The 25,902-nt window shown below is 43.1% G+C and overlaps 1 protein-coding gene across 4 annotated transcripts in view; it reads left to right on the top strand.

The window, feature by feature from the left end:
- The window catches only part of znf512b (zinc finger protein 512B), a 166,954-nt gene that overhangs the window by 70,988 nt on the left and 70,064 nt on the right, over window positions 1–25,902 (top strand). For 2 of the 4 annotated variants that reach the window (XM_068048284.1, XM_068048283.1), the window contains exons 2-3: window positions 11,629–11,978; window positions 17,060–17,139. Coding sequence is in view for 1 of the 4 variants with exons in the window: in XM_068048282.1 (XP_067904383.1) it covers window positions 17,060–17,139 (80 nt within the window). In the remaining 3 variants the exon portion in view is untranslated. The remainder of the gene's footprint in view (window positions 1–11,628; window positions 11,979–17,059; window positions 17,140–25,902) is intronic. The other 2 variants (XM_068048282.1, XM_068048285.1) reach the window with 1 other exon arrangement.

Genomic DNA, 25,902 nt, shown 5'->3' on the forward strand with positions numbered 1-25,902 from the left:
ATACGTTGAGGAATCAACTAGAGAACAGGCCATCCTAGACTGGGTATTGTGTAATGAGAGAGGAATAATTGACAATCTAGTGGTGCGAGACCCCTTGGGGACGAGCGACCATAATATGATAGAATTCTTCATCAAGATGGAGAGTGATGTAGTTGATTCTGAGACAAGGGCCTGAATCTTAGTAAAGGAAACTACGAAGGTATGAGGTGCGAGTTGGCCATGACGGATTGGGAAACGTTACTTAAAGGGATGATGGTGGATAGGCAATGGCAAACATTTAAAGAGCGCATGGATGAACTGCAACAATTGTTTATCCCTTGCTGGCACAAAAGTAAAATGGGAAAGATAGCCAAACCATGGCTTACAAGGGAAATTTGAGAAAGCATTAGATCCAAGGAAGAGGCAAATAAATTTGCCAGGAAAAACAACAGACCTGAGGATTGGGAGCAGTTTAGAATTCCGCAAAGGAGGACCAAGGGATTGATTAAGAAGGGGAAAATAGAGTACGAGAGCAAGCTTGCGGGGAACATAAAAACTGACTGTAAAAGTTTCTATAGGTATGTGAAGAGAAAAAGATAGGTGAAGACAAATGTAGGTCCCTTACAGTCAGAAACATGGGAATTTATTATGGGGAATAAAGAAATGGCTGACCAACTAAATGCATACTTTGGTTCTGTCTTCACAAAGGAGGACACAAATATCATACCAGAAATGTTGGGGAACACAGGGCTTAGTGAGAGAGAGCAACTGAAAGAAATCAGTATTAGTAGAGAAATGGTGTTGGGGAAATTGATGGAATTGAAGGCCGATAAATGCCCAGGGCCTGATGGTATGCATCCCAGAGTACTTAAGGAAGTGGCCCTAGAAATAGCGGATGCATTGGTGGTCATCTTCCAAGATTCTATAGACTCTGGAACAGTTCCTACAGATTGGAGAGTAGCTAATGTAACCCCACTATTTAAAAAGGGAGGTAGAGAGAAAGCAGGGAATTATAGACCAGTCAGCCTGACGTTGGTAGTGGGGAAAATTCTAGAGTCCATTATTAAAGATTTTATAGCAGAGTACTTAGAGAACAGTGGTAGAATCGGGCAGAGTCAGCATGGATTTACGAAAGGGAAATCATGTTTGACAAATCTAATAGAATTCTTTGAGGATGTAACTAGTGGAGTTGATGAGGGGGAGCCAGTGGATGTGGTTTATTTGGACTTTCAAAGGGCTTTCAACAAAGTCCCACATAAGAGATTAGCATGTAAAATTAAAGAGCATGGGATTGGGGGTAGTGTATTGCGATGGATAGAAAATTGGTTGGCGGACAGGAAACAAAGAGTCGGGATTAATGGGTCTTTTTCCGAATGGCAGGCAGAGACTAGCGGGGTACCGCAGGGATCGGTGCTAGGATCCCAGCTATTCACAATATACATTAATGATTTAGATGAGGGAACTAAATGTAATATCTCCAAATTTGCAGATGACACAAAACTGGGTGGGAGGGTGAGTTATGAGGAGGATGCAGAGAGGCTTCAGGGTGATTTGGATAAGTTGAGTGAGTGGGCTAATGCATGGCAGATGCAGTATAATGTGGATAAATGTGAGGTTATCCACTTTGGTAGCAAAAACAGGAAAGCAGATTATTATCTGAATGGCTATAAACTGAGAGAGGGGAATATGCAGCGAGACCTGGGTGTTCTTGTACACCAGTCGCTGAAGATAAGCATGCAGGTGCAACAGGCAGTAAAAAAGGCAAATGGTATGTTGGCTTTCATAGCAAGAGGATTTGAGTACAGGAGCAGGGATGTCTGGCTTCAATTATACAGGGCCTTGGTGAGGCCACACCTGGAATATTACGTGCAGTTTTGGTCTCCTTATCTGAGGAAGGATGTTCTTGCTATAGAGGGAGTGCAGCGAAGGTTTACCAGACTGATTCCTGGGATGGTGGGGCTGACCTATGAGGAGAGATTGAGTCCGTTAGGATTATACATGCTGGAGTTCAGAAGAGTGAGGGGGGATCTCATAGAAACCTATAAAATTCTAACAGGACTTGACAGGGTGGATGCAGGAAGGATTTTCCCGATGGTGGGGGAGTCCAGAACCAGGGGTCATAGTCTAAGGATACGGGGTAAACCTTTCAGGACTGAGATGAGGAGAGATTTCTTCATCGAGAGAGAGGTGAGCCTGTGGAATTCGCTACCACAGAAAGCAGTTGAGGCCAAAACATTGTATGTTTTCAAGAAGGAGTTAGATATAGCTCTTGGGTCCAAAGGGATCAAAGGGTACGGGGTGAAAGCAGGAACAGGCTACTGAGTTGGATGATTAGCCATGATCATAATGAATGGCGGAGCAGGCTCAAAGGGCTGAATGACCTTCTCCTGCACCTATTTTCTATGTTTCTGTGGCATTGATTCTCTGACATTTCTAGGTAGCTTTTTCTTTGGCATTAGACCCTCTGCTGTCGGGCAGGTTGGTTCCTCTGGCTCTCGGCAGGGGCTTTTAAAATTTGAGCATGCCCATCTCATGTTGGGAATTGAGCGTTGAGCACGCCAACCCAAGGGACAGGTTTATGCAACTGCCCACCCCCATTCCCACCCTTGCATTCAAATAAAAATACTCCCTAGATAGTTTAACAGTAATAATGCATTAGCAAATAATGTCCATGCAAAGAATAGTAGTTAAAAAAGGCTGTTTTTCTGAATATGCAAAGCATTCACAATAAGGTCTTCAAACTCGCAGCACATATAGAGATAAATGGTTTGGATCTAATCGCCATTACAGAGACATGGTTACAAGGTGACCAGGTTTGGGATATAAATATTCCAAGGTACACAACATTTTGAAAAGATAGACAGAATGTTAAAAGAGGAAGAGTAGCTCTCATTGTAAAGGATGACATAAGGACAGAAGTGAGAAAGGATCCTGGTTCAGATCAGGAAGTAAAATCAGTATGCGTAGAGATTAGGAATTAAAGGGGTCAGAAAACACTGGTGGGAGTAGTTTGTAGGCTCCCCCCTAGCAGTAGTTATGCCATTGGACAGAGCATTAAGCAAGAAATAATTGGAATTTCTAACAAAGGCAATGTAATAATTATTAGCTACTTTAATCTGCTTGGAGACTCTGCAAATCAAATTGGCAATGCTGGTCTGGAAGATGAATTTTTAGAATGATTTCACGACAGTTTCCTGGTATAATACGTTGTGGAACCAACTAGGGATAAAGCTATTTTAGATCTAGTATTGTGCAATGAGGCAGGTTTAATCAGTAATCTAATAGTAAAAAATCCTCTGGGAAAAAGTGATCATCATACAAATGAATTCCATATTAAATTTGAAAGTCCAGTCCCAAACAAGATTCTTGAACTTAAACAAAGCCAATTACATCGGTATGAGGGTTGAGGTTGATTGGGTAAATAGACTAAAAGGTAAATAGACAAACAGTGGGAAACATTTAAAGAAATTATTCAAAATATTCCACAAAAGTACATTCCATTAAAAACAAATACTCAGCAAAAATAATCTATCTGTGGTTTACTAAGGAAATTAAGGGTAGTACTAGATTACAAGAGGTTTATAAGGTTGTAAAGAATAATAGTAAGCCTAAGGATTGGGAGTGTTTTGAAACCAGCAAAAGGTAACCAAGAAATTGAAAAAAATGGAAAGAATAGAATGAGAGTAAACTAGCCAGGAGCATAAAATTGGTTTGTAAGAGCTTTTACAAGTATGTAAAAGGAGAGTAGCTAGAATAAATATTGGTTCCTTAGAGGCAGAGATGGGAGAAATTATCATGGAAAACGAGAAAATGGTAGAGATGTTGAACAAATATTTTGTGTCTGTCTTCACAGTAGAAGACACAAATTCCATACCAGAAATAGAGGGTAACCAAGGGGTTAATAATAATGAGGAAGTTAAGGTAATTAATATCTGCAGAGAAAAAGTATTGGAGAAACTTCAGGGGCTAAAAGTCAACAATTCTCCAGGACCTGATGATCTACATCCTAGGATTCTAAAAGAGGTAGCTGCAGAGAAAGTGGGTGCACTGGTTATGATTTTCCAAAATTCCCTAGATTCTAGAACAATCCCGGTGGTTTGGAAGTTAGCAAATATAACACTGCTATTCAAGAAAGTAGGGAGCAAGGGAAAACAGGGACCTACAGGCCAGTTAGCCTGACATCAGTCATCAGGAAAATGCTGGCACTTAGAAAATTATAGTATGATCAAAGTCAGCGTGGTTTTACGAAAGGGAAATCGTGTTTGACAAATTCATTAGACTTTTTGAGGATGTAACTTGCAGGGTAGATGAAGGGGAACCAGTAGATGTAGTATACTTGAACTTCCAAAAGGCATTTGATAAGGTGCCACACAAAAGGCTAATACACAAGTTAAGGTCTCATGGAGTTGGGGGTAATATATGAGCATTGATAGAGGATTGGTTAATGGACAGGAAGCAGAAAGTAGGGATAAACAGGGCATTTTCAAGTTGGCAGGCTGTAACTAGTGGAGTGCCGCAAGGTTCAGTGCTGGGGGCCTCAGTTATTTACTATCTATATTAATTACTTAGACAAAGACACCAGGAGTAGTGTATCTAAGTTTGTAGACAATACAAAGCTAGGTGAGAATATAAGCTGTGAAGAGGACACAAAGAAGCTGCAGAGATATAGACAGCTTAATTGTATGGGCAACAAGGTGGCAGATGGAATATAATGTGGGGAAGTGTGAGGTTATTCACTTTGGTAGCAAGAACAGAATTTTTTTAAAAGACGTGTAATTTCTAAATGTTGATGTTCAGAGAGACTTGGGTATACTCGTACAAGGAACACAGAACGTTAGCATGCAGGTACAGCAAGCAGTTAGGAAGGCAAATGGCATGTTGGCCTTTATTGCAAGTGGACTGAGTACAAGAATAAGGAAGTCATGCTACAATTGCACAGGGCTTTGGTGAAACCACACCTGGAGTAGTGTGTGCAGTTTTGGTCTCCATATTTAAGAAAGGATATACCTGTATTGGAGGCAGTGCAGCGAAGGTTCATTAGATTGCCTCCTGGGATGAGAGGGTTGCCCTATGATGAGAGGCTGAGTAAATTGCGCCTATACTCTCTGGAGTTTAGAAGAATGAGAGGTGATCTCGTTGAAACATACAAGGTTCTGAAGGGGCTTGACAGGGTAGACACTGAGAGGTTGTTTCCCCAGGTTGGGGAATCTAGAACATGGGGGCACAATCTCAGGATGAGGGGCCAATCATTTAGGACTAAGTTGAGGAGAAACCTCTTCACTCAAAGGGATGAAATTTATGTTGTCACCACCATGATCGGCGGCAGACATGAACAATGGTGGTCCGCCCGCACGGGCTGCACGTAGCGGATCGCAGCTGCTCATATAAATGGCCGGGCAGACGGTGCCCCCCGATGATGTGGAGGGGGCGGGCGGTCCGTCCCTGGCAATGGCACAGGTGCCACTGCACAGGCACCGACGCCATTTTTAAAGGGCTTCAAGCTCTACATTGCTATCTAAAGAGACATTGTTTTTTAAAAATTAAATAACTCGATCCTGACCCTCTCCCACACCTCCCCCAATAACCATAGAAATAAGTACCTGCCCTCTGTCCCCCCCAAAACATTACCTGGTTCACCTAACCTTTCCCCCCTCAAAGTTCATATGCATTAAATTTTACCCCTTCCCACCATCCCCTAGACCAATCAAATTATTCTGTTGCGACTCCTCCCCACTCCTCACAGTGTTCTGCCTTGGATCTCCAGACGGAGTTCCAAAGGCGCGGGAGTGTCAGCCTCCAGGACCAATATCAGAGCGGGACGGACGGCGGGAGCGGCTAAGTAATTAATTCATTTGAATTAATTCTTTTGTTTGCATTTTTTAAACATGCAGATTTTGCTCCCATCACCGAGCGGCAGTGGGGGTCGCCGCGAACCCTCGTTGCCGTCGGCAATATTGGGCTGAGCCTTCCAGGCATCGAGGCCTCTGCGGGAGGCATTTTCCGGCTGCCCTCCCACCATGACCCCCGACGTTGGCGGGGGGTGGCTGTGAAATCCAGCCCAAAGGGTTGTGAATCTTTGGAATTCTCTACCCAGAGGGTTGTGCATACTCCATTGTTGAGTATATTTAAGGCTGAGATAGACAGATTTTTGGTCTCTCAGGGAATCAAGGGATATGGAGAGGGGGAGGGAAAGTGAAGTTGAGGCAGAAGATCAGCCATGATTGTATTGAATGGCGGAGCAGACTCGAGGGGCTGTATTGGCTACTCCTGCTCCTATTTCTTATGTTCTTATCCCTTGAAGAGGTGGCTACTGATCCCTTTACAAGAGCCTGAGACAGAGCCGCAGAGGCACTACAACCAAAGCCAACTGCTCACAAGGACTACCATCAAACAGGCCATTGTGCTTCTGACGATGTGGCTCCGGTGCCTGGCAGGTCGGGTGGCGCCCTGCAGTACACTTCTGCAAGGGCGGCACAGTGGCGCAGTGGTTAGCACCGCAGCCTCACAGCTCCAGGGACCCGGGTTCAATTCTGGGTACTGTCTGTGTGGAGTTTGCAAGTTCTCCCTGTGTCTGCGTGGGTTTCCTCCGGGTGCTCCGGTTTCCTCCCACTGCCAAAGACTTGCAGGTGATAGGTAAATTGGCTGTTATAAATTGCCCCTAGTGTAGGTAGGTGGTAGGGCATATGGGATTACTGTAGGGTTAGTATAAATGGGTGGTTGTTGGTCGGCACAGACTCGGTGGGCCGAAGGGCCTGTTTCAGTGCTGTACCTCTAAATAAAAATAAATAAATAAAAAGGGTCCCGCGCATTGTGGTGTTCTATTGCGCCCTGCTGAGAAGTTTGGCCCTTGAAGAGGGAGAGGCCCTGGAACGACACAGCTCATTGGAGGAAGAGGAGGAACGGGAGGTGGAAGAGGAGCAGGATGATTTTGAAGATGCAGAGTAGAGAAGTGCCCCAGCATGCAGTTAAGTGCCAGGGCTGGCGCAGGACTCGAAGGTCTCATCAGGATACCATCAATGCCAGGGAACATCTGGTTCAGGCACGTTTCACCTGAATGCTTCTAACCCAGGAGGACTGCATGCTCTGGAATTCAGTTTGAGCTGCTTGTCAGGACACTTCCATTGATGACACAGCCTTGAATGGATCCATTCTAACTGCCAATGAATGATGCAAATCAATCCAGCGGTCTCACTGTCTACCTTCAAAGGCCTTTGCATTCCTTCACCACCTCATCCCTTTTTTCAAGTTTTGGCTTTAAAGAATGGAAGCTCACACGTCTGGAGTCATGCATCAATATTTATCTTGTGGTCAAAAAGTAACAAAATGCACACTTACAAGTGAAAGAAACCCCAGTGAACAACTCACTGCTCTGACTGACGCAGTGCCCTCCACTCTTGGCCACTTCTGAGCTGTGCTTCCCATGGATGAGGTGGAAGCAACCTGCTTGCTGTGTCTGCTGAATACGCAGAGGCCTGTCATCAGGGTTTCGTGTTGAACTCACCTTGCCAGAGTGAAGAAGGCTGTTCATGCTCTTGCAGCACTGTACTCAGTTGCTCTGCACTACACGCATGCTGCTGACAGTTTTAGCCACCTCCAGCTTTGCCTGTTTTGTTTGGCTGGGTAGCCTTTTCCTTCCACCTTCTGGATAGAGGACCTCCCTCCTCTTCCAGACAGCCTCCAGGAGCACCTCAAGGTCAGCATCAGTGAAGCAAGGAACAGCCCTGCCCTGGGTGCCAGGCTTCTGCCTCTCCTCCTGTCGCCTCTGCTTGCATCCTGCTTCCAAATGGCTGCCTCAGTAATGGCTGCCATGATGCCTTTAAATCGGGTCTGCAATTACTAGCCCGTATCTGCGAAAATCGCAGGTTGCGACTACTCCCCACCCCTCTCACCCCGACCCTGGAGGCAAAATCCTGCCCCATATCTCTTTAATGGCTATTAGATCAAACCTATTAATTTCTATGTGTGGTGTTAATTCATCTGATTCATTGTGAATACTTCACACATTCAGATATAGTGCCTTTAGCTTTGACTGTCTTCTAATTTTCCCTTTTGAAACCTTAGTTACTGATGTCCTATTACCTTTGTTACTCTCATTGCCCCTTCCTGACCCACTCTGCTTATTTTTACCCAAAACGCTGCTCTGCTCTAGAGCTTTGACATTTCTCTTGCTGCTTTTGAATTTGGAACATGAAAGATTGTAGATGTTGAAAGCCATTGCAAGCAAATTTGAAAGTGGATTTAACAAAAAACTGAAATAAATTATTTTTACAATCCCTCTAAAGCATGAATATTTTAAAATTTCATATAAAGATGGTTCTGATAACTGCATACCAACGAAACAATATTGCTTTTGTTCAGTGCTCTATACTTACATCTGCTAACGAGCTGATTTTAATCTGGCTGGTTTGTAGTTATTTCGAATACATTGAATCATTGACACATTCACTTTCATTCTGCCTTGCTCTAGTGCAGCTACTTTTCTCCTTATAGCCACTGTTAGGTCAAGCTTATTAGAAACCCGAAAGATTTTGTATTATGTGTGATTATGTCTTTAATTACCAGCAATTTGATGAGCTCACGACTTAGCAAATTAAGTTAGAAAGCTTGCTTATCCAGAGAAATAGCATTCACTTTACAGAAACCAGATATATATTGGTGCTTTCATAATACAAACGCAATACAAATGATATATGCGTACATATTCTTTGCAGCAGCTTGTGAGGAGGGAATGGGATAACATTAAAAAGTCGCCCATACCTTGTTATAAATTATGTAATATTTTATTTGTAATTAAAATGGCCACCAGTATGATTTCCAGTTATATTTTTGAAAATATTTTAATTTCTTGTGTTTTGTTTAATCACACCTCTTTCACTGCACTGTGCGAGAATATTCCATGTTAATGGTGAAAAAGAATTTCTCCATCCCAATACAAAAGCCACCAAAATCTCATCGAGCTTCGATAAGACGACTTATTTGGCGGTACACTATCGATCAAAATCTCATTATTTTAGCCGTTGCAGAGACATAATTGTACAGAACAAGAAAATATTTAATTTCATTCTTCAAATATACAGTACATGGCAATCCCACTGGTGTGCTAACTTCGAGTCACTGAATACAAATTTCAGGACTGCAATAGATATTCACTCATGCTCAGCTTCTTGGGTATCTCATGTTAATGATTCTCACGTTCCCTGTGATCAGGAGTTTACTTTTATTGGTCAATATCCAGTCGTACAACAGTGTGATCTGGAGGTCGTACAACCCCACTGACTATTCATGTGAACTGGATATTGCAATCTTGCCCTTGCCCCAAGTATGTTCCTCCTATCTTCCCAAAAGCAGACTGATGAAAGCTCTAATGAGGTCAGGCCAAATGTAAAGTAACCAACTGAGTTTTTGTTACATAAAATATGTAAATGAACAGAATATGCTTACTCTGAATTTAAATCTATTTCACAACAATCCTCATAATATAGAAAATAATAAAGCACACCACACTATGCTTGTTAGCATGCTGAATCTATTGTCTCACTAATCAGCCAAAACTTGAGAGTTCTCTCCTGGGTCTGACTTCCACTGCAGATTACTGCAGATTCCAATATTGCAAGACTAACAACACTTCAATAATACTACATTGGCTGTAAAGCACTTTGGGATGACCTGAGATTGTGAAAGGCTGTATATAAATGCAAGTCTTTATTTTCTTTACACTGACCTGTGTCCAAACTAGGTAAGGAGCTCTGACAACCATTTCTCCAGCTGGTCCCTCTGGATCTAATCCACAATTTCCAAATTCTTGTATGTTCTGTGGACTTAAATCCTTATGTATTGAATTCAACTTAATCGTGACATCTTAGTATAAATTTCCTCAAATTTTTCCTCAGTCCAATAGTCAAAAATATTGAAAGATGACAAGATGTAAAGGATGACAGTGGGATTGTCATGCACCTTTAAAGAGGTTAACTTAATTTCTGCACCAAGCACACTTTGTGGTACTGGATCTGTGCACGTTAGTGTTACAACAACAATGTCCTTCACAGCATTATAAAACAAAATATGGCACTGAACCACATAAAGAGATATTAGGGCAGATGACCAAAAGCTTGGTCAAAAAGGTAGGTTTTAAGAAGCATCTTAAAGAAGGAGAACGAGGTAGAGAGGCAGAGAGGTTTTGGGAGGGAATTCCAGAGCTTAGGGCCCAGGCAGCTTAAGGCACAGCTACCAATGATGGAGCAATTAAAATCTGGGTTCTCAATAGGCTGGAATTAGAGAAGTATAGATATCATTGAGGGCATTAGGGCTGGAGAAGATTACAGAGCTAGGAAGGGGCTAGGCCATGGAGGGATTTGAAAACAAGGATGATAATTTGAAAATTGAAGCATTGCTTAACTAGGAGCCAGCGTAGGTCAACAAGTACAGGGCTGATGGATGAATGGGGCTTGGCGCAAGTTAGGATATAGGCAGCAGAGTGATGGATGATCGAAAGTTTAAGGGCAGAATGCAGAAGGTGGACCAGCAGTATGTTAGAATAGTCAAGTCTAGATGTAACTAAGGAATGGATGAAGGTTCCAACAGCAGATGAGCTGAGGCAGGGGTAGAGTTGGGCGATGTTACAGAAGGGAAAGAGGTGGCCGTAGTGATGGCATGGATATGTGGTTGCAAGTTCATCTTGGGGTCAAATATGATGCCAAAGTTGCCAACAGTCTGGTTCAGCCTCAGACATTTGGCACAGAGAGGGATGGAATTGATGGCTAGGGAGTGGAATTTGTGGTAGGGACCGAAGGTAACGGCTTCCGTCTTCCCAATAATTATTGGAGGAAATTTCTGCTCATCCAATACAACCACCATAGGACCCCGAGTGAAATATTTTAAAAGGCTTAATCCTGTTTCAGTTTTGAGCACTGGCTATGCATTTGGAAGCTTAGTCGAAAATAAAGTTGGCTGAGGCAGTAAGCAGATGAAAATCGTCCCAGAGTTTTTCTGTCAGAGGGGTGAGTATTTGGAACTCTCTTCCTCAAAAGGCAGTGGAAGCAGAGCCTTTAAATATTTTTAAGACAGAGGTAGATAGATTCTTGATAAGCAAGGGAGGGGGTGAAAGGTGATTGGGGTTAGGCGGGAATGTGGAGTTGAGGTTACAATCAGATCAGCCATGATCTTGTTGTATGACAGAGCAGGCTCGAGGGGCCGAGTGACCTGCTCCTAATTTATATGTTTGTATGTTCATTTGTACAGAATACAGGACGGCTATTTTGTTCGTACTGCTGTGGTGGCTTTCTGAAGGAGCTGACCAGTTAATCCCATTCTGCTGTCCTTTTTCCATCCCCTTTATTTTTTCTTTTCCCAATGTTTATCTACCTCCCTGTCTGATTGTTTCTGGTAGACAAATGGATGTTGCCAACCATGGCATCTCATGAGCCTTTGAGCCGCAACACCCTTCCAGCTTCCATGCTGCAATCACTGGGGAGATAAAAGAGCTTTAAGGGCTCACATCAGAGTTATAACTAGCATGTAGGAGTTCTGTAAACCGATAATATGAAAAACAATTTTGAAATCTTTTTATGCTACATGCAGAGAGTATTCATGTTTTAGCTGATGACCCTGTAATGTTAGTTGAAATGAATATCAATGTTTGTCTTTGGGCAGGTGCCGTTTACTTGAGGGTGGAAGGACTGGAGATATATTGGCCATGACTTTTAATACAGGGGAGCAGCGATTGTTCAGCTGAAGCAGTCATTAATGAGCTGCTGCCAAAGAGTCCTGGCCTCAGACAACAGATGGACCCCTCCTCTGGATACACAACAAGCACTGACAACTTGACCTAATTATTCAAATGAGAAGAAAGGCCCAATTTTCATCAGGCCTTGGTCATACTTGTTTGGGCACAGGGATCATTCCTGCAACCATTTTGTGCCACCCTGGAAACACAGATGAATTTCTACCCCTGTGTCCTTTCAACTTACCATGACCAATTCCATGCTAGTATATTCTAAAAGGTAGAATTATATCTTCACCCAATGTTGACACTACATAACCAGATTTATTTAGAGTATAAGAAATACTTTAACATTACCCTATGTGATATTAGAATCATAGAAATTTACCGTACGGAAGGAGCAAAGGAACTAAGTAGTTAAAAATAAATATTAAATGCTTCTGTGAAAGAGGAGTTTCATACAGTTACAGTTGTTATTTATGTTTCTTTAACTTTAACACATAAATATTTAACAAAGGATTAAGTTATATTTATTGCTGCTGAATTTTAAATAAAATAATTACAATTAAAACATTGAAAGTTTTCTTTCCCAAATTGCAATAAAAATGTTGGCTTTGGTCAGAGCGTAGGGCAAGTTATTAATAATAATTCAGAGCTACAAAACCTTTGCTGCTGTTTTTTCCAATTAAGAGCAATTGCTGGAGTGGTCATAGCATGCAATCTATGAAATTGGACCCAATGTTCATTTAGAAATTACAGTCATGCAAATGAACAATTTGGAGTCCTGGTCTAATCCTTGTTGTCAGCAATACTCCCTCTGTTTGCACAGATAGCAATTGCCCACTTGAGATTTCTCTACTTTGCAGATAAGATAGGTAGGTTACTTGCAACTGGTCAGAACTGATTAAATATAGCTATGCATGAAATGAACTTAGCAGTAATTTAATCACATTCTTAAATACTTGTCCTTTGAGGGGAATTCACTCTTGACAACCAGTAATATAAAGTGTACAATATTATAAGTCACTACCTTCTGTCACTTAATCTGAACAAGCTTAGCATTTTTAATTGTCAGACTTAATTAAAAAATCATTACACGATTGACTTTTCCTAACGACCTTGAGAGACTCATTGGCCTGTTTGCACACTTTGCACTGCATAGATATTCCAGCAAAAGTAGTTTGTTTATGGATAGTCATTGCCTCAAATGTTCATTGAAGATGCAGAGATAACATACATTACTTTATTTTCTAACAAAAAGTGTTGTCTTTGTCATTGTTAAGTGTTTTCCTCCTCTCTTTGTGGTTGTTCAATTTTGGAGTCTTTTATGACTTCATATATTCATGGAATTTTAGCAATACTTGTCAACTTACAGCGCTGTAGGTCTGAGTGGTAGAGAACAGTGGCTGAAACATTGGCCAGGATTTTATCCAGGCGACGGGGGTCTTGACCTCCAGCAAAAGCGCTGCCGAGAACCCCAAATTGACCTTCTGTGGGAGGCCCACCGATCAAGTGCCAATTAGGCACTTAACTAGACAGCGGTGGACCATCCACAGGATCAAGAATCCTGGCGATGGAAGTCCTGCCCTCAGAGGTGCCGACCAACCAGAGGCCGACAGCTCTTTAACTGAGCAGTGCTACCGTGGAGGCGGAGGCTGATGCCGGTGAAGCACCTACCCGAGGCCTAGGAGCAGCGCTGGACCCAGGCCACAGGTAGGTCAGGGCAGGAGTGGTCTTGCAGGTTGGGGGTGGGGTCGCAGGGAAGGGGTGTATAGATGGAAGTGTAGGGGTGTTGGCAGCAGTGGCAGGGGGTGGCACTCAGCGGGCCCCCCCCTTCCCGACGCCAGGTCCCTCGTTCAGGCACTAAGTGCCTTTTAACGAGGGACCCCCCTGGTGCCGGCAAGTAACCCACACGGTTTTTGTTGCCGTGCTTCATGTGCGGCAACAGGCCTGCCTGCCACTCAGCTAATTGTGGCAACAGATGGATAAGGCCCTTAGTTGGACATTAATTGCCCACTTAAGGGCCTCTATTGACGATGGGATGGAAAGACCATTCACAGGCCTTCCCGCCCCTGTCTTAATTTCGATGGAGGTGGGAAGGTGGCAGAGTTCCCCCTCCCCACCCCCCCCCCAGCCACCATCCCAACCAATACTATTCAAACCTGCCGCAGTGGCGAGCATAAAATTCAGGTTGGCTCAGTTTAGATACAATCAATCCAATTTGTTAAACATGGATTATTATGAATTTTAATGGCCAACTTCCCTTATTACATATAAGAAGTGTGATAGGATGAGATTGATATTGGATGAACCCATTTATTATACTGGAAACTACACTGAGAAATCTCAATTTGAACTTTGGACAATTGATTCAAATTCCAGTGTGAGGTTCAAGTTTTGAAGGCTGTATAATATGATTGACTTGATATAGGTCTGCAGTATTTTTGCACCGAATTAGTGTCAGGGATCCTTTGAAGTTTGAGTTAAGTACATCTTTGTGACAGAGGGTGTGAGTTCAGCATCTGTGTTGTGCCTTACTGGGGAGTAAGACAGTGGGGTTCATTTACACTTTGGGTGTGGGTGGAAAACTGGTAGTTCTGAATCAGTCAATGGAAAAGAAAATTGGGCAAGGGGTATAACAGGCAATTGATCTGTAACTGCCAGTTTTCTGCCCATGCCCAAAGTGAAAATTACCCCCAGAATGTCAAATTTGGAGTACTGTTCATTTCCTCAGTACTGTCATTCCTTACTTTAAAAAGCAGAAAATTTAATTGAAAGGAGAATTAGCATTACTGTCAACATTCTTTTAAAGAATTAAATAATTACATGAAGTGATTAACTGAAATGCCGATGACATTGTGTGATATATCCGGGAAGTGCTATGGATCCCATTAGTATGGGGGAGCTGTATTAGTCTCAGTAGAAATTCTGAAATTTAGTTTCTTGTATTTTATTTATTCATTCTTGGGATGTGGGCATCACTAGCCTGGAGAACACAGCATTTATTGCCCATCCCTAATTGGCCTTGAGAAGGAAGTAGTGAGCCCCATTCCTGAACCGCTGCAGTCCATGTGGTGTAGGTACACCCACAGAGCTGCTAGGGAGGGAGTTCCAGGATTTTGACCCAACGAAAGTGAAGGAATGGCGATTTACTTCTAAGTCAGAATGTTGAGTGACTTGGAGGAGAACTTGCAGGTGATGGTGTTCCCATGCATCTGCTGCCCTTGTCCTTCTATGTGGTATAGGTCGTGGGTTTGGAAGGTGCTGTCAAAGAAGCCTTGGCAAGTTGCTGCAGTGTATCTTGTAGATGGTACACACTGCTGCCACTGTGCGCTGGTTATGGAGGAAGTGAATGTTTAAGGTGTTGGATGGGGTGCTGATCAAACAGGCTGGATGATGTTGAGCTTCTTGAGTGTTGTTGGAACTGCACTCATCCAGACAAGTGGAAAGTATTCCATAACACTCCTCACTTGTGCCTTGTTGATGGTGGACAGGCTTTGGGGAGTCACAAAGTAAGTTACCCACTGCAGAATTCCCAGCTTCTGACCTGCTCTTGTAGCCACAGTAATAATATGACTGGTCCAGTTCAACTTCTGGTCAATGGTGACCCCTAGGATGTTGATAGTGGGGGATTCAGCACTGGTAATGCTGTTTAATGTCAAGGGGAGATGGTTAGATTCTCTTATTGGAGATGGGCATGTCCTGGCACTTGCTTGGCACAAATGTCACTTGCCACTTATCAGCCCAAGCCTGAATGTTGTCCAGGTCACGGACCGCTTCTGTACCTGAGTAGTTGTGAATGGGACTGAACAATGTGCAATCATTAGTGCACGTCACCACTTCCGACCTTCTGTTGAAAGGGAGGTCATTGATGAAGCAGCTGAAGCTGGTTGGTCCTAGGACACTACCCTGAGGAACTTCTGCAGTGATGTCCTGGGGCTTAGTTGATTGTACTCCAACTACATCCATCTTCCTTTGTGCTCGGTATGACTCCAATCAGTGGAGAGTTTTCCCATGATCCCCATTGACTTCATTTTTACCAGGGCCCCTTGAAGCCACACTCAGTCACATGCTGCCTTGAGGTCAACGGCAATCACTCTCACCTCAACGCTGTGTTTATATGCATGTATTATATATTAATATAATATATATTAATAATATATATATATATTATGTGGGCGGCACAGTGGCGCAGTGGTTAGCACTGCAGCCTCACAGCTCCAGCAACCTGGGTTCAGTTCTGGGTACTGCCTTGCGGAGTTTGCAAGTTCTCCCTGTGTCTGCGTGGGTTTCCGCCGGGTCCTCCAGTTTCCTCCCACAGCCAAAGACTTGCAGGTTGATAGGTAAATTGGCCATTGTAAATTGCCCCTAGTGTAGGTAGGTGGTCGGAGAATGGTGGGGATGTGGTAGAGAATATGGGGTTAATGTAGGATAAGTATAAATGGGTGGTTGTTGGTCGGCACAGACTCGGTGGGCCGAAGGGCCTGTTTCAGTGCTGTATCTCTAAATAAAAATAAATAAATAAAAAGCTGTGACCTTAACGTTATGTGACTCACTAGCTTGAGTGGGATTCCACCCAACATTATATGATTGATTACACGGTGTTTTCCTCTACCGGCCAGACATTTAAAATTGCAGTTTTAGACAGAAAATTGTTATTAATAGTATGGTTATGACCCTTGCACGCAGATTCATGTTGACTACAGATATGTTTCAAAAATCCCAGTGAGGTTGCCAGTTTGTTTTAAATTGCAAATGGTGCATCTGGATATAAATATTTCAACTTTTAAAATCACTTACTTATGCAAAATATTTTGTTGCTCCAAAAAAAACTTGTTTCTGTGCCCTAATATTCCAGGATTCTAAGTGTTAGAAGACTATTCTATCACAAAGGCATTACAGTGGAGTCTGATTTTATTTCCATCCAATATACACACATATGCACTTACCCACATGAGTCACTGGACAATAATCACAAACTGTTGGGTTTATTTTCTCCTCCCTCACCTAGCAATTAGCAATTATGTATATGTTCTTAAATGCTTCCTTAATCTAGCAGTGTGTCATACAATTCTTTAATTATCAGCAAACTGCTATCAGTGTGGGACTGACCTTATTCATGCATATGTTAGGACTGCAGAAACCCAGAACCATCTTGTCATATTTTCATTCTATTTGAGTCAAGAAATGAACGCAAGTCTTGAGGTCCAATAATCTGAAAGGGTCGGTAGCTTAATCACTAAATCAGCAGACTGAGTCTATCAGTAAATGTCTCCTGGGATGCCAATAACTGTTTGTTTTGCAATGTTTGAGGTTAATGAAAATAACTATTGTCTGAACATTGTTTTTTTTTTTGTCCAGGACATGCTGAAAGTGATAAAGTAGTAAGCAGACAGAAAGGAAGACACAAATCAGAGGACCAAGATCTGAAGGAAATCCCAGTAGGTAGTTTGAGATATACATGTATTGCAAACCTAAAAGTACATATAAATAGTTTGCACTTTGTGATTATTATCCTATCAATTTATTGTCACTCTTGATAAATGCATGAAATTGTAATACTAATGATAAAGTTTATTTGAGCATTGCATCATTCTTAACTTTAAATGTTCTACTGTATGAATAATTTAAGGGTAGAATTTTCAATCAGCCGAGATTATATGTGAACATTTAGCGAGATTGTATTACATTTCTGTGTGTGTTATTTTAACACAGGTATTAACTTATTTAAAATAAGAGGACATTTAAAATAAATGCATTAACATCTACATAAAAATAACGCAAGTGTGTCATAAGGACAACACCAAAATGTTTGTACATAAATGTTATCAATCATAAGTTCTACCTCTTAATGTGGTAAGATTGGTCTTATAAACCTAGAATATAAACATAAGTAGGACTAAGTTTTAAAGGGACATTTCAGTTGAATTCACAGTCCAGATATGAATTGTGCCACATGTCATATGTACAAGAGGTTCGACAATGGGAAAAATACAGACTAAAACTGAAGAGATATAAAAATTGACTTTAGCTTTTAAAAAAAATGGACAATGCTGCTAAAAATGGCTGCCAAAGGTAAACGATCTGGCCTTTGTATATTCAAGCTTTCTGACAGGGACCAGGGAATACCTTTTGAGCTGGGAGGGGTCAATTACACCTATCAAGAGACACTTTTGAATTGAATGTGCTCTTCTGAAACAAAGAAGGTGTGAAGTAGCCACATTCTAGGACATTTTTGGTCACCACTGGGAGGGAGATCCACATCTCCCAACAGAGGCAAAGGTGTGAAACAATTTTTGACCTTAAAGGTAGCTCCGTGATGACAGAGAGGGAGACACCCAGAAAGAAGCATCTACGAGAAGCTTGATTCCAGCCAAGGGGCTGGGAGAAATCCAGCAAGCTAGAAGAGAAGTGCCCTGTGTAAAACTCTACATCTTTACTTATGCAGCAGTGAATTAGAAGTGACCCACTGTCTCCAACTGAACTTTCAACTGAGGGAAACCTACAAACACCTCAGGTCTGCAACCAACGAGAACTTGACTTCTGAGAGAATTCAGCAGGTTTACCATGACCCATGAAACCTACCCCACTTCAAACCACTTACCCCTTTTCCTCTTGATTTATCTCGTGTGTGTTTGTGTGTGTGTTTGTGTGTGTGTGTGTGCACGCGCACGAGTGAATGTGTGAGTGGGTGTGGTTGCGACAATTTCCAGATAAGGCGTATTGCTTAATAAATAATTAATCTTATGTTTTAGACCTATAAGAAAGCCTGTTGCTGTCTATTTATTTGACAAATAAAACACAAAGGGGTTAAACCCTAATAACAAAAAATACTTGCTGCGGTCAGTTGGGAACCACCTGCACTCCTCACCACGTGGCCGTAACACACAGCTTACACATTTTTCCCCAGACATTATTGAGATGTTAGTACATTTTTTCATGTATAAAGTATGAGAATTTAATTATATTTGGAACGAAAGAGAAGAATAATCGGAGAATATAATTTCACTCAAAAGTTTGACAATAATTTCCATAACAAGTAGTTATCAAAAACCGACCAGAAAGTGGAATGGCATATGTGTAATAATGCAATACCTCATCATTAAACACTACAGTGCTAATGAGTAATGTTTACAAGAAACGAGCCCAGACAAAGAGCAGAATTTAATGCAGCTATTGAACATGGGTATGGTGGAATGGTGGGGGGTGGGGGGGGTGTGGAAAGGAGAATCGCAACCGACGTCGTGACATCAGTTCCAGACTTTGTCAGTGGTGGGAAAGCACCATAGCGGCATTGCCGCCCCCACGAGATGGGAAGCTATTTTAAATTGCTGAACTGCTATTTTAAATGTATTTAAATATAATTAATTACGATTTAACGATTGGCTCTCGATTTTGTGAAGAGCGGGCAACACAAAAGTGCCTTTGGGTTCACAACCGTTAAAACCTGGCGTCACTGAGGTGAGAGGCTGCATTGCCGTGATGGGCAGGCAGCCTCGAGCATTGCTGCATGGGGTAGAGGGGGGTTTGGAGGTCATCGTGGGATGGTGTTGCTGTATGCTTTGTAAAAGAGTCTGGGGTCTGGGGGGCTCTGCAAGGGGCTTCAGGGTCTCAGAGGCTCTGCAAGGGGATCTGGCATCTCAGGGGCTCTGCAACGGTTCAGTGTGGGTTTGGGGGGAATGGCAGTTTGGGTTATCAAACTGCTGTGTAATGTGTTTGGTCGCTGACACTGATGGAACAGAAGGTGGGCTGTCAGCAAGTTTGGGCTCCGAGCTCATCAGCGACTCTTCCGGGAGAATTGTCAAAACCTTAGTTGCCAAGGCAGGGTCATCTCTGCATCAACAGCACTCTGCAGGCCCACAGGTCACCTGGCATGGGTCTTATATGCCCTGTATTATTGGACCTTCGTGGCATGAAGCAGTGCCTCCAATGGAAGGAGGGACAGTAGGCTGCTGCGCCTGTCTGGGAAGGGCCACCAGCAGCAGAGGGTGTACCGACTCGAATCAGCTACCTCCAAATATCCGAGTGGCATTGTCAACGAAGACTGCAGCTCTCCAGGGAGGCCATCACTGACTTATGCTCTCTGCTGCATGCCAAGTTGCGACCTCTGTGCTTAGGGGGTCACTAAAGATCACTGTGGCACTAACTTTCTATGCATCTGGATCTTTCCAGGGATCCACCAGGGACATGTGTGGGGTCTCCCAGGCAGCAGCCCACTGCTGCATCAAAGAGGTGACCAAGGCTCTGTTCAAGTGGGCCAGTGTGCTACCGGACTGACACTGACAGTCAGACCGAGAGGGCCATCAGATTTGGGGCCATCACTGGATTCCCCCAGGTGCAAGGTGTGAGAGATAGCATGAATGTGGCCATTAAAACTCCCACTGACCAGCCAGCCGCCTTCATCAACAGTGTTATCCAGTGTCTTTCCTCAGAATTTTTTTTAATTCATTCATTGGATGTTGGCATTGCAGGCTAGGCAAGCGTTTATTGCCCATCCCTAATTGCCCTTGAGAAGGTGGTGGTGAGCTGTCTTCTTGAACTGCTGCAGTCCATGTGGGGTGGGTACACCCACAGTGCTGTTAGGAAGGAAGTTCCAGGATTTTGACCCAGCGACAGTGAAGGAACGGCAATATAGTTCCAAGTCAGGATAGTGTGTGTGGCTTGGAGGGGAACCTGCTGGTGGTGGTGTTCCCATTCATTTGCTGCCCTTGTCCTTCTAGGTGGTGGAGGTCACATGTTTGTAAGAGGAGCCTTGGTGCATTGCTGCAGTGCATCGTGTTGATGGTACACACTGCCGCCACTGTGCGTCAGTGGTGGAGGGAGTAAATGTTTGTGGATGGGGTGCCAATCAAACGGGCTGCTTTGTCCTAGAAGGTGTTGAGCTTTTTGAGTGTTGTTGGAGCTGCACTCATCCAGGCAAGTGGAGAGTATTCCATTGCACTCCTGACTTGTGCCTTGTAGATGGTGGACAGGCTTTGAGGAGTCAGGAGGTGAGTTACTTGCCTCAAGATTTCTAGCCTCTGACCTGCTCTTGTAGCCACGGTATTTATATGGCTACTCCAGTTCAGTTTCTGGTCAATGGTAGCCCCTAGGATGTTGATAGTGGGGGATTCAGCGATGGTAATGCTGTTGAATGTCAAGGGGAGATGGTTTGATTCTCTTTTGTTGGAGATGGTCATTGCCTGGCACTTGTGTGGCGCGAATGTTACTTGCCACTTATCAGTCCAAGCCTGGACATTGTCCAGGTCTTGCTGCATTTCTACACTGCTTCAGTATCTGCAGAGTCACGAATGGTGCTGAACATTGTGCAATCATCAGCGAACATCCCCACTTCTGACCTTATGATTGAAGGAAGGTCATTGATGAAGCAGCTGAAGATGGTTGGGTCTAGAACATTACCCTGCAGTGATGTCCTGGAGCTCAGATGATTGACCTCCAACAACCACAGCCATCTTCCTTTGCACTAGGTAAGACTCCAGCCAGCGGAGGGTTTTCCCCCTGATTCCCATTGACCTCAGTTTTGCTAGGGCTCCTTGATGCCATACTCGGTCAACTGCTGCCTTGATGTCAAGGGCAGTCATTCTCACCTCACCTCTTGAGTTCAGCTGTTTTGTCCATGTTTGAACCAAGGCTGTAATGAGGTCAGGAGCTGAGTGGCCCTAGCGGAATCCAAACCGATGGTACTGTCGATGACACCTTCCATCACTTTACTGATGATTGACAGTAGACTGATGGGGCGGTAATTGGCCAGTTTGGATTTGTCCTGCTTTTTGTGTACAGTGCATCCTTTGATGTCCTCCTCGAGGGGGCAGTTGGAGGGGTCCATGAATCAGTTCAGCAACGTTTTCGACTGTCAAATGAAAGCTGCCAGTGACAGTAAGGCAGGAGTGAATGCAGGGCTGGCAGGCCTTTAAATATGGCGCCAGCACCTGCCCTGGTGTCATCTGATACCGTAATTGGCGACTCGCCTCCCGCTCACCACATGATTGAGGGGACACTGCACCTCCACTATGCAAAATAGCTGCCCACCATGTGATTGTGGTGGGGGGGGGGTGGGGGGGGTCAGTCACATGACAGAGAGAAACAGCACCCATGTCCGTGCCATCATTAAATTCAGCCCAAGATCTGCACATCTAGTAGATGGTAACCATTGCCAGGTAAATCTGAAGTTGGATAATGATCTCCATTTATAGGCTCCTTTATAATTGTAATCATTTCTGTAGTGCAAGTCAAGATTTTTTAAGCTACAATCCTAAACTGGCATTTTGTGGACTGGTGCCTCTGACCTGAGCCAAACAGAACCAACTGAAATAAATCAGAGCAAATATGGTATTTTCAGCAGATTTTGATCACTTTGGTATCTGAAATAGCTTTTCAGAGTGGATCCCATTTTTCTCAGCTTGTTTTTCAAATAATGCAGCATTTGGCAATCCACAATGTTCCTTGCTATGTTACAGGCTTATACACAAATACAAATATTGCTCAACAAAGATAAGTTTTAAATTGAAGTCAGTTGAATTGAATGTTAAATTAGCAAACTGTTCATATTATCACAGAATTTCCAATACCCACTTCAATGGAGGAGACCCTCTGTGGTTAATGGAAATTTATAGATAATCAAGAGTCCCCAAAATTTGGTATTAAGCAAACAACAGAACGGTTCTCTGGTCATGAGAATAAAGATCAGTACAATACTAGTATCAAAAACATTATGTATATTCAAGGTAAGGACAACATTATTGGCAGGTACATATGCTGGTAGCTAATAGGAGTGTGGATACTGGATATTCTTTTGAGCTCCTATTAATGGAATTTTACTCAAGTTAAAAATATACATTCTGTTAGAAAGTATATTTAGCTTTAGTACATGTTTTTAATTTTCAAGTGATTCAATAGAATAATATTAAGCAATGTGTTTTTCACCTCTGAAGTTGTAATTTGGATATGTAAGTGGTGAAAGTGTTTATAGACATGTATCCAAATCCAGTGTGAATGAGTTTAGAAATATTCAACTGGCTCTTTAATTTATTAGCCTGAACATTGAGAATTCTCAGGAGACTAAACGCAAACAAAATTAAGTATGAATATGGAGTGGCTTTAAATTTCCTCGCAGTATGTTGTTTTATTGCAGAAAACCAGTTGGTTAAGGATATAACTGGAGCCAATCTTTACACACTTTTATAGCATTTATTTACATAGTTACATATTACAAGTAAGCATGTCCTAACCCCAACCATCACAGCTGCAATCGGTGTGCATTTATATTAATGTCCACCACCTGCCTACAATTAAATACAGTTAATTTACAATCAACATAAGCTGTGCCCAGTTTGCACCAATGAATCTGGGATTGGCTGTTGATTCTCTGCAACTGAATCTGACATAATTTATAAAATTTATTAACTTACTTGTATATCCATTGGAGTAACTCTAGTGCAAATTTGGTGTACAGCAGCAGTAATGCACTGGGTAGTTGGAAATTAAAATGCACATTTTAAAAAGCCAAGTTTGGCTGAAATTTGCAGCAGCATGTGGGTGGCTCCACAGGTAAGTAGAAAAGTATTTGTATCATTGGGTTTACTGTTAGCTTCATTGGAGGCCTACTGTGTGCTTTTCAAGAATGTCTTCCCCTGGAGAATCTGGCACAGGCAGCTTAAGAAGGGACCAGGGTGTTGCAAGATTCTAAATGCTCCTTGAGGATACTGTGCAAAGGAAAGAGAAAGACTGCTGATTCCCAATGGAAGGGAGCTTCAAAAATGTCTCATGCCTTGTGGAGAGAAGTAGCATTGGCACTGAGTGACAACTGTTACCTTAGAACTGCAGACCTGTGTCACAAGAAGGTCAATGACCTGACCAGGCCAACCAAAATAACACATTGGCCACCATTTCTTTTATTCCTTGGGCACCAGTAAGGTCTTCACTCTCTAAAACTAAAAGCTGTATAATTAAGCCTTCTCACTTCACTATGGTAAAGGAGGTGCTGAAGAGGGATCTTATAGTATGTGTTGCCATCTCCCTGAACAGCAATTAACTTGCAAGCAGAATCTTAAAATATTGTCCTGTATTTCAGCAGGGTGGTACCACCAGATGGCTTACATGAGATGTTTAATGCTAGGTGGGAGACTGTTCTCAGTTGCTGGCTTTTACATAATTCCTTTAACCATGTTGCAAGAGAAAATTGCCTACATTGAGAAGCTGAGAACTGGAGGGGACATTAAAGAGCTCACCCTCTAGGATTTTCAGACCATGAAGCTGCTGGGACGTACCCTGCTCTAGTCGTGGGAGTTGGCAAGTTCAGGGCTACAGTGCTGGCATCAAGTTAGTGGCCTCACACCTACATAATTGCTGTGGCATTTCTGTAAGGTGGTACATAGCCACAAGCTTCCAGCAGTTTCTGAGACCAAGAACTCATGGGTGAAGGCCTGAAAACAAGAATGATTGAGGAACATCACAACTAGGCAGACTCTGAGGTCAGTTTCTAAGGATGTCTGACAACTAACTGACTCATCCGTAGGGTGGATTTTTCTTCATTGCGGATATTAACAGAGCCTGTGACAGCTTCATTGGAATCTGTTGCCTAATAGCCAACCCAACACCAATTAGGGCTGTCTTCTCCACAATAGCACAGACTGTGGCTCTGGTGGCAGTCGGGGACAGAATAGACAGCACACTGCATATGGGCCTCCAGATACTGGTGGCCAGGACACAGGCCACTATCTCTCAGTGCTTCTAAGCCTATCCTATTCGACCAGTCATCCTGTTTATCAGTGGGTACATAGACCTAGGGCCCAGTGTAATGGCTGGAATAGATCTGCCTGATACTGCTATTACTCAAGACAGCAACATATGTTAGTTATATGGCTGTGCCCTTTAGATCACCATATCGGCGGCACAGTGGCGCAGTGGTTAGCACCGCAGCCTCACAGCTCCAGGGACCCGGGTTCGATTCCGGGTACTGCCTGTGTGGAGTTTGCAAGTTCTCCCTGTGTCTGCGTGGGTTTTCTCCGGGTGCTCCGGTTTCCTCCCACAAGCCAAAAGACTTGCAGGTTGATAGGTAAATTGGCCATTATAAATTGTCACTAGTATAGGTAGGTGGTAGGGCAATATAGGGACAGGTGGGGATGTTTGGTAGGAATATGGGATTAGTGTAGGATTAGTATAAATGGGTGGTTGATGTTCGGCACAGACTCGGTGGGCCGAAGGGCCTGTTTCAGTGCTGTATCTCTAATAAATAATATCACTGGTATATAGGAAATGCCATCGGCTGCCCGGCACAAGCTTAAGAGATGCAGCTAGCAGCAGGTCCCTCCCAGAAGCAAGCTACCATGAGAGCAGGGTCATCTCATTCCAGAAGCCTTTTGTAGTACAGAAGCACCCAAACAGCTCTTGTAATACTGGACCTTCAGTTGCACCTAGGTGTAGCACTAGAATAGGGAAGCATGTTGTCAGAAATAAGTATGTTGGCTTTTATTTAAAGTTCATTGTATTAAAAAGAATATATGCTTATGTTGTGCTTTGTTATTCATGGAAGTTATTGACGTACAGGAAAGGGTGCACTTATTTTGTTCTGATTTATTCAATTTGATAATTATTATTGGCATGGTCACATAGGAACAAAGAGATCTAATATGTTGTCATGTTCTAGGATGGGTAGTGGATTGGAGCATTGGTCCTTTATTTGAGGGTGAGTCAGAAGGAGGTAAAGCAATGGTAACAAAGATAGATTGTGTTAAACAGAAGAGAAGGCTCCAATAATTAGTTGTGTTCTGTTGACCCTTAAAGAAGTCAATCAAAGTCCTCTGAGTGACCATGATCATAATGCTGTCTTCCATATACTTCTCTCTCCAAAGTAACATGTATACATTCAGGCCTTTCTGAGGAGCAAAGTTGTGCAGAACACAACAAGCTACTTCTATGCAGGATCTGAGAACTTCAGCGTACTGCAACACCCTTCCTGACCAGTCAAGGCAGTGGAAGCACCTTAAACTCCTTAATGGTCTTCTCAATAACAACTCTGCCACAGGCATGTGCCTCATTGTAGCATTCCTCTGCTGCTGTTTGCATAACTCTTATTGGGGTTATTATCCATGAGAGCAGGAGGTATGCCTTGTCAATCACAAAATATTCATTGACATTGTTACGATCAGGAGAGGAGGGGTCGGAGGGCTCTCCTCTTGTCCCTCTCCTTGTTTGACCACAACAGA

This window comes from Heterodontus francisci, chromosome 16, assembly GCF_036365525.1.
Source record: "Heterodontus francisci isolate sHetFra1 chromosome 16, sHetFra1.hap1, whole genome shotgun sequence".
In the NCBI taxonomy this organism is placed as follows: Eukaryota; Metazoa; Chordata; class Chondrichthyes; order Heterodontiformes; family Heterodontidae; genus Heterodontus; species Heterodontus francisci.